The sequence below is a fragment of the Cladophialophora psammophila genome, assembly GCF_000585535.1.
Source record: "Cladophialophora psammophila CBS 110553 chromosome Unknown aczJe-supercont1.6, whole genome shotgun sequence".
NCBI lineage: Eukaryota > Fungi > Ascomycota > Eurotiomycetes > Chaetothyriales > Herpotrichiellaceae > Cladophialophora > Cladophialophora psammophila.
The window spans coordinates 775,892-792,082 of record NW_006912927.1 but is presented as its reverse complement, the minus strand read 5'-3'; the positions used below and the strand labels follow the sequence as shown (position 1 = coordinate 792,082).

Genomic DNA, 16,191 nt, shown 5'->3' with positions numbered 1-16,191 from the left:
AAGCCAGTCTAGGCTATGGCTGTTCACGCCTAGGCAGAATCTCAACTGACAGTCAACACTTGTTCTGGGTCAGGAAAAGAGCGCTAATCTTTATTGATTTTTAACGGTAGGCTCTATCCCACATGGCCTGATCAGACCCTGGTACCTGGTACCTCGTACCTCGTATACCGACTTTCATTTGAGGCTGGTGCGTAGGTGGGGAACAAGGCAGCCACAAGGCTGACAAGTCGCTTTCCACAGACACGACGGAACCCAATCCGACTTAGACTTTAGTTAGGTCTACTCAGCCTCATCAGCTATTAACTCACTCCCCTCGTATAAGAGACGGTCAGGGAAGACTTGCCAACACCTAGATCGCCCTCCTCTGCCTGCTACCAAAACTATCCTGAACACCTCGCCTGTCTCATATTGAAACCCTTCCGCTCTGTGCCTACCTGCCCTATAACTTGAGATGGGAGCCTCCTTGCAGGATCAATCAAAAGCCCCATCTGAGAACGAATCATTGGCGCTTTCTGATAATGACGGGTCGTCACCTCCCGCATACAGCGAGACCGAATCGGTCGCGCATCAAATCCAGACCTATGTTGACACAATGTCCCAGCTCACCCAGGGCGCACCTCTGAAGCCCGTTGAGAGCTATCCGAGACCTCTGGTGGACGGCCTGGACGGGCTCGTCCTGGCCGCCGAGATGGAGATAGTCCCGCCCTTTTTCGCGGCAATCTGCAGGAAGGAAATCGGCGTGGTGGCGCTGTTCCTTCAGAGCAATGTCGTCACCGCGAATACACAGTATGAAGGTCGAACGCCGTTGCTGGCCGCCGTGGCGAGCAAACACCTGCCGACCGTCAAATTGCTGCTCGAACACGGAGCGCATCCCGACGAGCTCGGTGTCTATTCGACAGGATGGGACCACAGTCTGGGCAAGATCTGCACGTTCCGAACGCCGCTCCAGGCCGCCGCTGCCGAGGGCCACCTGCCGCTCGTGAAGCTTCTCATGGAGACCTACGGGTGCAACGACGCTGTCGTCGCCCCCGATGGCCAGATCGCGCTCCGCCTCGCAGCGGAGCGCGGCCACCGCGAGGTCGTGGCCTACCTTCCTGCCCGGCGCGCGGGCGGCTTCCGCCGCTGGAAGACAAAGCACCAGGCCGGGCTGCGGCGCACACGCGTCGCGCTGGACAAGTGCGCCGCCTTTGTCAAACTCTTTGTGTGGGATGTCGAAAAGTTCGTGCTCTGGACGATACCCAAGAACGCAGTGGTCAAGCCGTTGTGGTCGCGGTGCCGGTGGGCATGGGAGCATCGCGCGGATTTCCTGCCGTGGTGCCAGCTCCAGATTCGACAGCTGGGCTCGCGGCTCCAGCACGCCGGCGCAAAGCTGGTGGAGGCTATCAAGGCGTCACCGCGGGCCGTCGTCAGGGCCGCGAAGTATGTGCGCCAGCACTTGCCGGCCTTCCTCCACCGTCAGGCGCGGCTCGTCTGGTCGTTCGTCACCGTCAAGATCCCCCAAGGGGCCCTCGTCGTGACGCGCTGGATCTATGACGGCATCGTGGCCGTGAGTGCGGCGGTTGGGCGTGGCGCCCTGCTCGTCGCCTCGCTGGTTCACAGCGCCGTTCATGCCGTTGTGTTTTTCTTCTCGACGTTAACCGTGCGGGATCTGTGGAACGGTCTATCCGCCGTCCTGACCCACGTGTTTGTCACGTTCCCCAGGGTGGTCTGGTCGTGGATGTGCAACTTTGGGGACGTTAGTTTGCGCGCCCTACAGGCGCTGTTCGGCGGCCTCGGAGAATGTATCTGGCTGGTCGTCACTTGTCCCGGCTTCTTGGTCTTATATCTCCCACGGAAAATCTTAACGATCCTGGGCAACTTTGGAGAATCTCTTGCACGAGGTTCTTACGAGATTGTTGTTTGGCTGAACCCAAAGGCCTAGAGAGGAGTAGTAGGATAACCCGGATACATTGTGTGAGAGATGTGTTCAAGCTTAACACAGCAAAAGCGGAATCTCTTGAGTCTGGCATGGTCGAAGAGGGCGTCGCCACAGCTGGGGGAGGCCAGGGGAGGGATAACAGGCCTTGGCTTGGACACTGCTGAATTTGGGCCAAATCAGACATTTGGACACCAGTACCCTAGTTTCCTAGATACCATGTACAATGAAAGCATTAGCGATAGTCAATCTTTGGGTTTGTATCTTAACGATGGCAGTGAGTAGTGAAACTTGTGGAAAGCGAGGCTAAAATCCTCGACGGGTGTGCCCGGGACCGAAGCAATAGGCTCGCTTGTGCTCGGTGGTTACGATAAATCGAACTTCACCGGACATTCTTGCGACGTTTGCAATCCGATCTCCAAGCAATTTTGCGATGCTGTGGAGTACCACTGGGCTCGATCTCTGCCACCGTCCTGGGTAGATCCAGCCCTCACTGGAGCGCAATCTCAGACGGGGACATCTAAGCGATGTCCATACCGGCGGTGCTTGATTCTGGTGTCATGATGACGGGCATTCCAAGAAGCCATATTGGGTGACCTTTGGTTCGTATGTCGTCACTTCGATGTGTGTAGTCGGTTTGGCAGATGTGAAGCCATCTGTGGCTGGAGAATGCACTGTCGCCAAGTGAAGGAAAGGCACCGCAGTAGTTCCATCCTCCCACAATGACTGAAGCGAAAATTTAAAAAGCAAAAAACTCAGCTTGTGAGAAAACCCCGCGAAGGATTTTTTTTTTGGTCGACTCCCGGACTCGAACTTAAGCCCTTCTCCCCTCTCGTCACGGACCCCTCCTGCTCATCTTCCTCCTCTTTCTTCCTCCTCTGAGCGCTCAACCCCAATTTCACCCTCCCCTGTCTCTCGCATCTGAGGCCTTATTCGTTGTTGTGTGGTGTGGTGGGTAACAATGACGGGTTACCTGATCAAGTTCCTGGAGTAACCAAAGTGGTACTTTGAGCCCGCATTGTGGCAACCCAACTGTTGGATTTATGGTCAGGTTGAGTTGATGCAGGTAAGATCCGATCAATTGTTGTGAGATATTTCACCAGAATAAAATATCAAGAACTGCAAAGTGGATCTTATACGTGTTAAAAAAAAAAAAAAGAAAGTGAAATGAAGTGAAGAGAATCTGGAACCAAGGTTGGCGTTCCAGGGACAAGGCTGGATATATATCTTTGGTAAAGGCTGTGGATCGTTATGCCAAGAACTTGCGGACCCCATCCATTTGTAATTCCCAATTCCACTTGATGTGACTGGTGGAGTCTAGCGCCGCCAAACCTAGGTGACGTCAGTTTTCAAACAACATTCATCTATTCTAGACCTCGCCGCCGCTTCTTCGTATAGCATTCCTTGGTGTTGATATCTCATATAGATCGTTTATTTCCACCTCTTCGCCGTGATCCCGTGACTCAGGAAGAAGATCTTGTTGTCGTGATTCTACGACTTTAGCAGTTCGTTCGCGCACTCGTTATACTCTTCCAAGTTCCGGTGCTGTTGACAGTGGATGGGTACGGACTAGGTCAGAGCAGCCCTCAGGTGAAGGACCACGGTGAGATGGAGATTGACTTGGCGTCATTCTGAGAGGTAGTTGATATAAGCTAGGCAGTGATGGGGCCAGATATCTGGGACTGAATCATTGAAGTACTATTCCTCCGTGCAGAATTTGACGAAGTGTGTCTAGCAGAAACGAACGCTAGCGAAATTCGGTGGTAACCATTTCTACAAAGCATTAGGCGAATTTGCTGTGGCACAAAGGTGCTGTCAAATTTGCTGTCCGGAGAGATTCCCCCGATTTTGGCTGGCCGGCAGGCCAAAATCTCCTGGGATGGAAGAGCTGGAGGATCTGTCGCTGTCTCTTGGGGGGGGGGGGTACCACTCCAGTCCCTGTAAGTCTTGCGCTAGGTCTTCGTCAGCAGCCATATGCTGGTTGAACTCCGTCTAGATATGGCCAAGTACTGTGCACCTAGCTATTCAGCTTGTATGCTGCACTTTCTCTGATACCTCGAAGAATCATTTTCAAATGCTATCGCGAATCAGGTTTTGAAGATAATCGAGAATGGAAATAAAGAAGGGAACGGCTAGTGGCAAAAGAGTAGAAGATATGGCGGAGTGGGCAATATCTTGGTTCCCGACGCGGGACTTTGGTATTCACTATTTCAGCTGCTGATCAACGCAGCGCTGAGATATGTATTGGACAGGTCGACGGGGAATGAGTTTGGGTTGATATCAGCCGGGGTTCCATTCTTGATCCAACAATTTGTACCGACGTCCCGAACAGCGCTGCCAAAAGCTGAATTGAACATGACGGATCTGCAGTACATGGAGCTGTTGCAATGGTAAAGTTCGGTGTGGTCGTTGATGTTCAGACAGGTCTGCAAGCAGTCGGAAAGATTGTAGGCAATGACGCCCAGTAGGTCGAAATACAGCAGCGCGTTCCCGTCCGCACCTTTCGTCGTTCCGAGGGCGTCAGATCCAAAGTCGATGTCACAGTATTCTTAGAATGTCCCTTTGTAAAAAGTGCTCACTTGGATTGTCTCGTTTTGACAGTTCAGAGACAAAAATGACACATCTGTCGGGGCAACGGCAGTGTATGGCGTCTTCGCGGTCGCCGGGTCGCCGAGGCCGTGGTACTCGAGGGCTGGCATCGGCTCAGTGGTGATTGTTACGTGATTGATGACACATGGTGAGCGGATACAGCTCTAAAGCCATGTCAGCGCGCACATCCGCACAACAGTCCAAGCTGGAGGCAACGTCAACTCTGCCCAAGCCCGAGCCGCACCTCTTTTCGCTCTGGCAGTGTGAGGGTGTTGCTCCCAAGCCTCCCCCAAGTGGTGCGCCAACGACTACAGCAGTCAAAACCGCCGTCAAGCCTACGAGAGTCTACCTTCCCAGTCCATGAGATCGTCGTTCTTCATGGTGATAAGGCTGAGACGGGGAGTTTGCCTTGTGAGTCGTCTCCATATCGGCGTCGCGGACCTCGAGGTCCGAATGCTTTAGCGGCTGAACCACCTCTGGGGCATTGAACTCGGACATCTTGCTGCGATTTTACAAGCTTGAATCCACAGCAGAGAAACGCGGCGGCCAAGCGAGGGTAAACAGCTCAGTGTCAACGGTCGGGCGGTTGAGGGTGCGGTTATTTGAACCAATTTGTTCATACCAACCACAAGAACGCTTGTTCCGTGGGCCGCGTTGAAGGCGCCTTTGATAGATAATTTCCAGACCTTCAACTCCTAGAGCTGTACTCGTACCGGGTACATTTACCAAGCACTGGATCAAGAGCATCCGGGGTTCCGGCGGTGGAAACTTGAGCCCTCTTGAGATCCCAAAGCACCTCTCAGAGCGACCATCGTGATAGTAGAGTTTGACTGGCTGGCGTTGGCCTCGGATGGCAGTCATCCACAAAGGTGTTGGAGGTGGCAGCACACAGAGTACTCGGCTCGTCGGTACTCTCCCTCGCTCAGTATGGAGTATGAAGTCCTTTTGTACATGCTCGATGCCAAGCCTCCCGTGTCATGGCTGACCTTCCTCTGCCGCCTTGTGACCGCGGTCGTCTTTTGGTCAATATGCAATTTTAATTAGCTTCTAGTGAGATTATGGATGCCTTTTTGCTTCAACCGATACTCCAGCGAAAGCCGAGGCTTATTCGTACAACATAAGCTGCGCGAAGGCGGTTTTGCGCTGCAAACGGTTAGTATCTCTTCTAACCTTCTGTGGCTAGGTGACGTCTGAGCCTTTCGGGTTTTGGTATCTGAACTCCTCGGATACCTTACTCTTTCACCACCATTGTCCCATCTGAAATTGCTCAAGCGCCATCTTGTAGCAGAATATCTCAGTTCGGCTATTCCAATGCTGGCATTAGTCCTAACGGCGGATTTGGAAGGGTAGGCTGCCGCGTGTGCGACCTTCTTTTGACACTAATGCTTTATCCAGCGTGACCGACCTTGTGCCTTCGGACACAGCTGAATCGCCTTACTACTACACATTCAAAGTCCAGTGTACATCATGTCGAGAGATCCACCCCAATTGGGTGGGAGTCAGCCGTCATGTAAGTTCTCCATAACGTTGTGAACAGGGTGTGCAACTGTGCCCTGTTGGGTGTAGCACTATTCTGAATTTGCGACCTGCCGATGGGCTCCGGGCTTCTGTTGATGCTGGAGCCGCCTTGGTTTAAGCCAACCTCCGTACCATCTAACTTCAAAAATGCAGGAGATGAACGAACAATCCGGAAGTCGAGGAGAAGCAAACTTTGTCTGGAAATGCAAGAACTGCAAGGTGCGTAGAAGCGACCACTTGCCTGATTGAGAATCCGAGAATCCCGATGATTTTGGCAGTGCTAATACGGCGCATTTTTCAACCAGCGAGAGTCAAGCGCCTCCATCAAAGCAGCTCCAGCAAAGTATGAGCAAAATTCTCCTGCGAAACCAAAGAATATCATAGACATCGATTGTCGGGGTCTGGAATTCACGGATTTCAAACCAGATGTATGTTGAGGCTCTCTAACAGGACCTGCATTCTGACACTGCTTAGGGAGAATGGGAGGCCACTGGAATCGAGTCAGGGACGAAATTCACGGGGATCGATTTGTCGGAAGGAGAGTGGTTTGATTACGATGAGAAAGCTGGCGAGGAAGTAAGCATTAAAGACATAAGATGGGAGATACGGCGAGCTTGAGTATCAGTTTGACACGGCAGTATGGCCAATCATCCAAATGCCATATGGAGTAACGGAGGCAGAAAGGCTGGGATTCAGCCTTGTTTGGCGCAAGGCTGCGCACGGGCCGAAAATCCCTTGGCAGGACATTTTCAGTGTAAAATCGAAGCATTCTTGAGCATTGCCGACTGCAGTCCAAGTGCTGGGTAATCAAATCATAACACAACCCGCAGTCAACTCTTCCAACAGAACTCATCGTTCAAAGTCTCTCGTTTGAGCCCTATAGACCTCTTCTTCTCTGCATCGAGCAAAAAAATGAATGTAGGTTGAAAAGTCGACAGCTTTTGCGACCTCTCATCTAACATTTCGCAGTTCACTCCCATAAACCCGCGACCTCTGCTTCAGAGCTTGTACGTCCTTGTGCCTTTCCGTTAGAGTGCGCGAGCACTTACCCCTATCAAATCACCATTTGATCTGTTGAAATACGTCCGTTGACAGACTACTTCGCAGGATCAACGACGAAGTGATCATCCGTTTAAAATGGGGTCAAACAGAATACAAAGGCCGGCTCATTAGTGTCGACTCATACATGAACATCCAGCTCTCAAACACCGAAGAGTACATTGATAGGAAGCACACCGGTACTTTGGGACAGGTGCTTATCAGGTATGGCTAACAGATTGCTTTGCAATCGCTGGTTATGCGAAAGAGAGACTGACTACTGGGCGCATTAGATGCAACAATGTTCTGTGGATATCTGCAGCGAAAGGAGTCGAAATGAATGGCGAAGGACCCGACACGAAGATGGAGGACTAGGTTGGCGACATGCCGCAAAAACAGAGAAGCATGACGTGGATTCAAGATGCCGCCAGATTTGGTCATGAAGAGACTACAGGTGCAGTGTTTCTGTTTGGGTACACGTGCTCAAACAACCACTCTTCGCTGGATGAATGCGCAGGAGGCATGCGCTGGAATGCGTTCCTGTCAAGCGAAGCTGGACATCGACAAGACGCTGGCAAGATGGGAAACTGATGCAATCCTCCAACCAGCCGCCGGTATTGCAGCCGACTGAGCAATATCAACCACACTGGGGTGGTCTATGTTGGGCAGCAAGAGATCACACAGGAGGCGAAGAGCACCATGGGGGTTCCCAGCTGGCGCCGAAAGCGTGGCTGCAGTCATTCTCCAGGACCACCGGTTACGTTGAGCTGCAAGTCGAGAGCCTACACCGGGAATTAACCATACATCGTGCTGGCCAATTTTGGATGAGGAGGCTTGATTTGCTTCCCTCGCGCCACAAATAGGCACCCGAGGCGTCACTGGGGCGGCAGGATGCGAACCACGGATTATCAGAGTTCTTGTCATGTGCATTAGCGACCTGGGTGACATGTTCAATGTAGTAGAAACATGTTCAATGTCGCTCTTAGCAGACCATGCTTTTGTCACCAGTGATGGAAGACCTCAGCCAAGTTTGATGCGAGCAACCAGAGGAATTGCCCTTGTAATCGGCACTCAGTACCTAGATTCTCCGTAGTTTTCGCCCCTTGCTCCTGCGCTTCCGTGCCGCTTGGAAAGCAATAGTCACGAGGCGTGCCACACCAAGTGACCATTCTAGGTTTAGAAAAGACTGGTTCGGTAATCCGAACGGTCAATACCTCCTCGGTACAGGGACTGTACTTACTTAACAATAATTAGGACGAAGGCTCGCAAAGGCGGAGGCGTTCGCAGGAAGAGTAAGTTCAGCCGGCAGCCAAACTTGAGCCCAAACCGGCAAGCCGCCCCTCCCCCCTCTGCAACTCTCTGCCAACTGAGAACGTCAACCAAAATATTGTCTGTGCTGCGCACAGCCCAGCGCTGGTTAGGCCACGAGCCAACCAACCAACAGTCCATCCATCCGTCCATTGATCCAAGTGCAAGTGGCATTAGGAGGCTACGGAAACCATTCGGCACTTCGCAAGCGAATCCAACGTTGCGACTCCAGCGATCTTCATCCTGTCCTACGTGGCTTGAACACTGTCCTCGTACGCCTGGACGTGTTACACAGCGGCTTTGGCCGTGGCCACAGTGCTCTTCCTTGAAGATCCCCTGCAATGTCTGGCACCATGTGGTCGATCTCTGGCCTCTCAGGCTTCGGGAATCCCTTCAGCCACAGACGAGACCCTGAAAGCTGGTCCCTGAAGACGGGTGGGTGGGTTCCACGGGGATGGACATATTGCGCCTCGGCTCTAGCTCCTGACAGGGTCTAGACGGCGTGCGATCCATTTCCATCTGGGGGAAGACTCACAAGAAGGAGGGGAATGACGAGGCGGCGTCGTAGCCACCCGCGCCTTTATTGGATTTCCAGACCCTCAAACAGGGGGAACCCGACGCGAGCGCAAATTTTGAACTGGCGGGACTTGATCGTGTGCCGTGGACGAAAAGGGACAAGGAACAACAAGAGGCACCACGAGCACTGCCGACCCGAGTTTTCCCTCTTCTCCTATATCATCACCGCCTCGCTGCTCACGGCGTCTGTCTGATCCCCTCGTTTACTGAAAACATCCATTTCCTGCACACAGAGAAACGCAGAGAGCAAGGTAAACCTCACCAAAACTTGGGTGACAACTTCCTCACTCAAGCTTGCCATACTCTACACTCGCTACCATGCCTTCCAAATTCACGGAAATCCTTGATCCCCAATATCACACAACATCTCCTCAGGACGATGTCCGCTTGGAGGATATTATAGGTGCTGCCGACATGTCAAGTCGAGGTCGGACTCCTTCCGAGGCCAGTTCAACAAGTCCCAGTTCGTCATGTGCTGAAGGCGACCAAATCGACGAGAAGCCTAGGAGAAAGAGGCTGTCACGGTTGCTGTCAGGCGGCAAGCGATGACCCTATCCACCCTTAAACATGACTGTTTCTATGCAATGGACAACGCACGACCAACCAAACTATCATGACCTCACCGGACCAACGGCACCGCATAGCAACAATAACGACGAAATACCCTTGACGACCACACCAAAATTCATTTGTTCGCGCAGTCTTTGCATCTCAAGGCGACAGAACAGCGAAAATTTCCTTTAGAACAGCAAGGCGAAAAGGTTGTCCTTGTCGGCGCCGCGTTTTCACAGCTTTCCCGATCAATACCAACTCATCCCAGCAACGGAAAGGAGATGAGCGACAAAATTCTGCCTTGTGGAAGCGAGGGAGCGTATGCATGAACTTCTGCAAGTTGACGCGATGTGCCGTTCCTGCGCCAGACACTTCTAGACCCTACGGACTCGACTATGATGTGAAACTAGCTCACCACAGCACGGGGAGATCAGCACGGCCCTGCATTTATGATCTCAGACGCAAAAGAGAGTTCGCCAGCCGACTACCTTCTTCGGAGACGTTCAGGTGGCAATTCTCAGAGAATGGCATCAATGGTGTGACAGACCGTTTTGAAGATCGAGATTGCTACTTGCTGTGAATGGACGGGACGACGGAGCCGAGACAGTTCTCGCAGAACGAAGATTTCATGCCATCTTAGGCGAGATGGAAGATGCTAGCCTGAAGATTGGGCTCGAACAACAGCGCTCAGACCATCATATTGTTCGACCATGTTACATCACCATCTAGCATGTCGCTTTATTTTGAGGCGGAAAGATCATGGGAAGCATGCTGGACGCCTACAAGTAGATTCTTCTTCACCGCTTAACAGGCATATACAATAGACAAAACGAATACAATCGTATCTGCTGCGAACCTGCAAATATGACTTTGAGCTTTGTTTTGTTTACGAGAGTTGTTCTCTTTTGCGAAGGAGTCGGAGTCGCCTCTGGGACGGACTTCTTTGTTGGAGGGGGGTTGGTTTTCTCCTAAGTACCTCGTACTTGGTATGTGCCTTTCGTTAAAGAAGCAAGGCTAGTAATGCCTCGTAATACCTAATGAGCCCTAGTTGCATGTCCAAGACCACTCGATCGCCACCGCCCATGGATGCTAAAGAATGGCCCCGTCCCAGCATCTCCCAAGCCCCGAGCCACCATGAAATAACGGCCATGCCCAGGCGCCAGAATTTACAGGCTCATATAATATACGACCCCAAAATTGTTTTAATTTATGCCGGGAGGATGGCCGAGGTAAATATTCCCCTCTGTCCCATCTTTCTTTTCGTCTCTTCAGCGACCGAGAAACTAATAACAATGGCCCTCCTCAACAGTGGTTTAAGGCGCTGTGTTTAGGTCTTACTTGTCCCCGAACCGCAGTGGGAAACCTCGTGGGTTCGAATCCCACTCCTCTCATCGATGTGTTTTTTTTTGGGTTCATTTTTTGGTCTCTCTAGAGGATAGATGATTAGATGAGTAGGCCAGGTTGTTGGGGGGGGGGGGGGGGGGGGGAGCAATTTGCAATGCTTTTCTTTTTTTGAGCTGTAGCTTGCCAGGCTCATCTTTGATGGTACTGTAGGAAAGCTGGAGACAAATGGGGAAGGCGCGTAGGAGCAGCATGTGAAAAATACCCGGGACGCGGCTCGGAATCAAGCAAAATAATACCTCCAGATCTTCACTTCTCAATGCTTTTCGGTCTTCGGGGCGGCGTGCAAAGGACGCTGTAGACAAGGGCCGTCAAACACAGTTTTCATTGCATATATCCATCCCTTCTCTCGAATCAATCCGAAGGCTCTATGTCGCTCCAGGCTTGAGGGAACAACGGACGCCGGTCGCTCATCCCTACATGCGCCTGACTTTCTTATAGCAGAAAACAACAACGTGCGCGATGGCGGCCTCGAATAACTTGCGCCCGTCAACGGATGAGGCCCAGTCCCAGTCTCATCAACCAAGTGAATTCGAACTCCGACGTGCTGCTCTGATTGGCGAGATTGGAGAGGTGAGTTATTGACTCCCTTGATTTTCTCCCCCCCCAAGAAACCATCAGAATGGAGTGGATGGCGATCATGTTCTGTTGGCACACGATTAGATTCTCGGCTTCTTTCTGAACTGGTGTATGTATGTATATATTGAACGATTGCTGACTCCCGCTGCTTCCCCTTGTCTGTGGAAGTTTAGTCCTTGGAACAAGTCCTCACACAGATGAACGCGCTGAATCGCAGCCTCGAAGGCATCATCGAAGTATGTTACCCTGGGCCCACTCCGCGTTCTGTTTATGTTTCCCCTCCCTCCCTTTTCCGGGATCCAATGTTGCAATCTCCCCGCTGCAACTGACATGGAGACACGTAGATCGGAAACGAATTCTCCAGCGTCGAGGCGCTATGGAGCCAATTCGAGACAGTCATGGGCAGATCGCCGGCGGGCGACGAGAACGACACAAGCAACAACAACAACGCAATTGAATCTGTGGACACGGCTGCTGGGAGTGGAGAAGGCAGGCATGGGAAGTGAGAATCGTCCTTGACTGGCCACCACATCTAGTGTTGGCTGTGGTTTGGGCCATGATCTGTGTGCTGCTGCCGAGGACAACGGCTGTTCTAGCAGGCCGTCCACTCTGGTCATCGACCACTTTAGAAGAAGGCGCGGAGATGAAAGGTTACAATGACCTCGGGCAGAGTCACTCTTGGAGCACTCCAGAAGAGAAGCATGTTCGACGGGACATGTATTCATTCTTGGGGCAGCTATGCCATGCGCTACTCATACAGCAATCACGTCAAGCGCGGCACAGCATCGAGACTGAGCCTGGACTCACTCGCGCAGCGGCACCCGTTCTGAACCCAGCAGAGTCTCATTACAACGCCTCGTTATGCAATCCAATTGCATCCAACGCCGTCCCATATGCGTACCATCACACATCAGCGGGCGAATTTCCGAGCCCAAAGGGTCAATCATACAAGATCCCAGTTTTGTACCCCGAGAATAGAAAATTCTGGTCTCCTGCGACAATCTGTTTCAGGATCACAGGAAGACGCATTTCCTCTTCTTTGCCTTCTTCACCTTTACGCCCTTGTTGTTTGGCTTTGCCTCGAAGCTCTCCTCCTCGACCTGAATGGCGGTGTTGATGGCCAAATCAAACACCTCCTGAATGCCCTTGTTTTCCTTTGCGCTGCATTCAATATACCTGGCCCCCATTCGTTGAGCCACCGCCGCGCCTTGTTCTGGTGTGACTGGGGTGAGGCCCTGAGTGCGCAGGAGTTCAATGCATGTTCGTTTGCTACGGAGGTCGGATTTGAGACCAACGAGGATCAGGGGCGTCGTAGGACAGAAGTGTAGGACTTCGGGATACCACTTGATTGACATGTCAGTCGAAGTTATGGCCCACCTTTTGAGGATGCCCTACCTTATCCATGACATTTTCTAGCGAATTGGGGCAGTCAATGGCAAAGCAGACGAAGAGCAGATCTGTTTCCGGGTATGACAATGGGCGAAGCCGGTCGTACTCTTCTTGCCCCGCTGTATCCCATAGTGCGAGTTCGACTGACTTGCCTGAGGGCTTGTGAATGGTCTGCGTGATGTAATTTTCAAACACGGTCGGCACGTATTTCTATCGCCCGTCAGCTATGCTCATCTTCCAGTCCCTGTGCTGCATACCTCTGGAAAATAACCCTGTGCGTAGCTGATGAGGAGACAGGTCTTTCCGCAACCTCCATCACCGACGACCACGAATTTTTTGGAGTACGCCGGTGGCTGCGTGATATTTGTGGCTTCTGACAATCGTCCCGCACTGCCATAACTCATGTTTGTGCCGACGGTGCCGACGGTGCCGTTGCTTGTTCTCGTGCTAGGCGCTCGAACAGGTCTTCGCTTCGGTGAGGCAGGAGTAATGTAGGAAGACGGGCTCTTTTCTGAGATGACGGTGGATGTTCGTGAAGGATAGTGATCGGTGTCTGCCATGGTGGGTGAAGGCGCAGGGCGGGCTCTCTGCTGTCAAGTAGCAACAAGTTGACGTGAAGAGCCTGACCTGCCTTGACGGGAGCGGCAGTATTATATGCGATGGTAATGACTGGGGGATCTGCTCATGTTGTTCAAACAGGTTTCTGCTGGGATTTCCGAGTCAATAATAGCCGCCTGTCTGATCGTGGGATGACTTGGGCGGGCTCCTTTGTTGTCCGGCGCGGTTGCCCAAGTAACCACTGCCAACCTCGACGTGAAACGTGAAACGCAGGTTTCGTGCAGAATCGACCGTCCTTTTCGGCTGCAGGCTTGCGGCAATTGCGACATGGTCGCTTATCGACATGCTTCTTGTGCATGCGGGATCCATGTCGAACACGATGAGCTTGTTTAATCCCTTCTACACCAACTTGTTGAGCCGAATTGAGCTCTCGGGCTGGGCTATTTACCGCAACGAGCTGAGTGGACGGATGGGATAGATGAGCCCACAATCTCCAAATTCCATGTCCCTGCATCTGCACCGCCGCACAGCCGCGACTACGACTACGACTACGACCCCGACTACTGCAATCTTGCTCTCGACCTGTTCACACATTTCGCCAGCACCGCCCCTCCCCGGATCCTCCGCTGACAAGCTCGATGCCTTCCACTGCCTTCCGCGGTCGATGTTAAGGCGTCACCGTAAGGAGATCGCTTCTTTCCTGCACCAGACTCGGTCTCGATGGAAGGGAGCCTTGCTCAATATAGCCCCCTGCAGAAATGGACAAGGAGAAAGATAGACTAGACGCCGGGTTGAGATCGCTCAATCACTGTATGTGGGAAGAGAACTGCTGAATACTCCCTAGGATGGTTCTGACTCTGCCTCAGACAAGCTCAGACTGCCACGATGGCGCTACCTGTTCAGAGAACAACTCCTCCCCGTCGTGCGATGGGAGACTCCCTACGTCGCGTGGCTTCAAGATACCCTACGAACGCCAGCCTTTGATACGTATTTTGCCACATCGGCCAATCTGGGCACACACACATTCTTCATGGTCATGCTGCCTATTCTCTTTTGGTGTGGAAATACTAATCTGGGAAGAGGGTATGCGACTGTCAATGTCCATCTCCAGCCATTCATGCTGACGTGCAGTAGGATGGTCCATGTCCTGGCGTCCGGGGTTTTCTTTAGCGGGTTTCTAAAGGATCTCCTCTGCCTCCCCCGACCACTCTCTCCGCCGCTGACCCGAATCACCATGTCTGGGTCTGCCGCTCTAGAGTATGGCTTTCCCTCCACGCATTCGACCAATGCCGTGTCGGTCGCGCTTTACTCACTTTACCTCCTCCGGCAAGAAACCAACAACTTCAACCCGAGCCTCAACTTTGGTCTGCAGATTCTAGCCTACTTCTACGCCCTTTCGATTGTCCTGGGCCGGCTGTACTGCGGTATGCACGGGTTTTTTGACGTCCTTTGGGGAAGCATTCTCGGCGCCCTGATAGCTCTTGTTCAATGCTTCTACGGCGAGGCGTTTGACGACTGGCTCCATGCGGGCGACTTGAAACGAGTCGTGCTTGTGGTACTAGTCATCTTGGTCCTGGTTCGCATTCACCCTGAGCCGGCAGATGACTGCCCTTGTTTCGACGACAGCGTCTCTTTCGCTGGAGTCTTCATCGGCTGCGAATACGCCGTTTGGCACTTTGCCCGCTCCTCCTATGCCTGGCCAACTCCGGCGCAAGGGACCATCCCCTTCGATCTCGAAAAATTGGGTTGGGCCATGACTTTGGCGCGCATTGTACTCGGAGTACTGGTGATCTTTGCATGGAGGGGCATCATGAAGCCGACCTTGCTTAAGATACTTCCACCGATATTCCGTGTCATCGAACAATTTGGACTCACCTTACCACGACGATTCTTCAAACCGGCTTCGGAGTACGAAACCATTCCACGGCAACCCAACGACGACAATGTCATCCCGCCGGCGCGGGACATTCCGCACCTGTTGTCATCGTTCCGACGCAGAAGGGCCATCTCGGTTGGGCCCCAATCCGAGGCCGACGCGTACGAAACATTGGCCTACCGTGACAAGAAAAGAAGGGACAGCAAAAATGCGCTTGATGCCCTGACTCCAGCAATGGAAGGCTCGCCTTCGCCCTCACCCTCACCGGATCACAGCTACTTTCAGAACAAAGACGCGGTTGCGGGCAGAAAGCGATCTAGCAGCCTCGAGATGTTCCGAGCACAGATGGGTACAGGAATGGAAACATTGTCACCGGTTCCTGCGGCCTCGCCCGCAGACGGAAAATCGCGCACTCCAGAGGAAGCTCAAGCAATGGATGAGTTACAGGAACAGCAGATATTCTTGAGCATTCAGCAGCCTCGAGTCAGATATGATGTGGAGGTGGTGACCAAGCTCATTGTGTATTCGGGGATTGGTTGGTTGGCAGTCGAGGGCGTCCCGGTTCTCTTTAAACACCTCGGATTGAGTGTAAGCTGAGGAGGTGTGGGAACATTCGATCAGGTATATGGAAGAGTGCCAGCTCGATCACCGTGGTGGAGTTTGAATGCATGCACGGAATCATGCGTCGAAGCGGTTCCGGGATCACACCTCGTACAACGATCCGAGTGGCAATACATAGCTGGGTATTTGTTTATATTCCACCGAGCCACTATTGTCCCCGTCTGGGAGTCCACAGTAATCGGCGTGTTATTTATATTGTCTTGTTATATGCCCAGCTTGGCAAGGCGGTGTCGGATATGGTTTCCATTGTTCTTTTGGTAGCTTGGTGGGG

At 52.5% G+C, this 16,191-nt stretch overlaps 7 protein-coding genes across 7 annotated transcripts; 6 read left to right on the top strand and 1 right to left on the bottom strand.

Moving 5' to 3' along the window:
* Positions 1-592: 592 nt before the first annotated feature.
* On the top strand, positions 593-1,921 carry A1O5_04614 (uncharacterized protein; the record flags this gene model as incomplete). The annotated part of the gene is made up of 1 exon (XM_007745218.1): positions 593-1,921. One exon carries the CDS (start codon positions 593-595, stop codon positions 1,919-1,921), a length of 1,329 nt encoding a protein of 442 aa, XP_007743408.1.
* Positions 1,922-5,815: 3,894 nt separating this feature from the next.
* A1O5_04613 (uncharacterized protein) lies at positions 5,816-6,640 on the top strand (the record flags this gene model as incomplete). The annotated part of the gene is made up of 5 exons (XM_007745217.1): positions 5,816-5,850; positions 5,900-6,014; positions 6,176-6,241; positions 6,328-6,450; positions 6,497-6,640. The coding sequence occupies 5 exons, from the start codon at positions 5,816-5,818 to the stop codon at positions 6,638-6,640; spliced, it is 483 nt and encodes a 160-aa protein (XP_007743407.1).
* A 294-nt stretch (positions 6,641-6,934) lies between these two features.
* A1O5_04612 (small nuclear ribonucleoprotein F) lies at positions 6,935-7,435 on the top strand (the record flags this gene model as incomplete). Its single annotated transcript, XM_007745216.1, has 4 exons — positions 6,935-6,940; positions 6,992-7,029; positions 7,130-7,285; positions 7,354-7,435. The coding sequence occupies 4 exons, from the start codon at positions 6,935-6,937 to the stop codon at positions 7,433-7,435; spliced, it is 282 nt and encodes a 93-aa protein (XP_007743406.1).
* A 1,827-nt stretch (positions 7,436-9,262) lies between these two features.
* On the top strand, positions 9,263-9,493 carry A1O5_04611 (uncharacterized protein; the record flags this gene model as incomplete). Its single annotated transcript, XM_007745215.1, has 1 exon — positions 9,263-9,493. The coding sequence occupies one exon, from the start codon at positions 9,263-9,265 to the stop codon at positions 9,491-9,493; it is 231 nt and encodes a 76-aa protein (XP_007743405.1).
* A 1,866-nt stretch (positions 9,494-11,359) lies between these two features.
* On the top strand, positions 11,360-11,982 carry A1O5_04610 (uncharacterized protein; the record flags this gene model as incomplete). Its single annotated transcript, XM_007745214.1, has 3 exons — positions 11,360-11,470; positions 11,650-11,712; positions 11,821-11,982. 3 exons carry the CDS (start codon positions 11,360-11,362, stop codon positions 11,980-11,982), a joined length of 336 nt encoding a protein of 111 aa, XP_007743404.1.
* A 507-nt stretch (positions 11,983-12,489) lies between these two features.
* Positions 12,490-13,425, bottom strand: A1O5_04609 (GTP-binding protein rhoC; the record flags this gene model as incomplete). Its single annotated transcript, XM_007745213.1, has 3 exons — positions 12,490-12,819; positions 12,872-13,075; positions 13,123-13,425. 3 exons carry the CDS (start codon positions 13,423-13,425, stop codon positions 12,490-12,492), a joined length of 837 nt encoding a protein of 278 aa, XP_007743403.1.
* Positions 13,426-14,181: 756 nt separating this feature from the next.
* On the top strand, positions 14,182-15,896 carry A1O5_04608 (uncharacterized protein; the record flags this gene model as incomplete). Its single annotated transcript, XM_007745212.1, has 3 exons — positions 14,182-14,233; positions 14,290-14,506; positions 14,558-15,896. The coding sequence occupies 3 exons, from the start codon at positions 14,182-14,184 to the stop codon at positions 15,894-15,896; spliced, it is 1,608 nt and encodes a 535-aa protein (XP_007743402.1).
* Between the last annotated feature and the right edge of the window lie 295 nt (positions 15,897-16,191).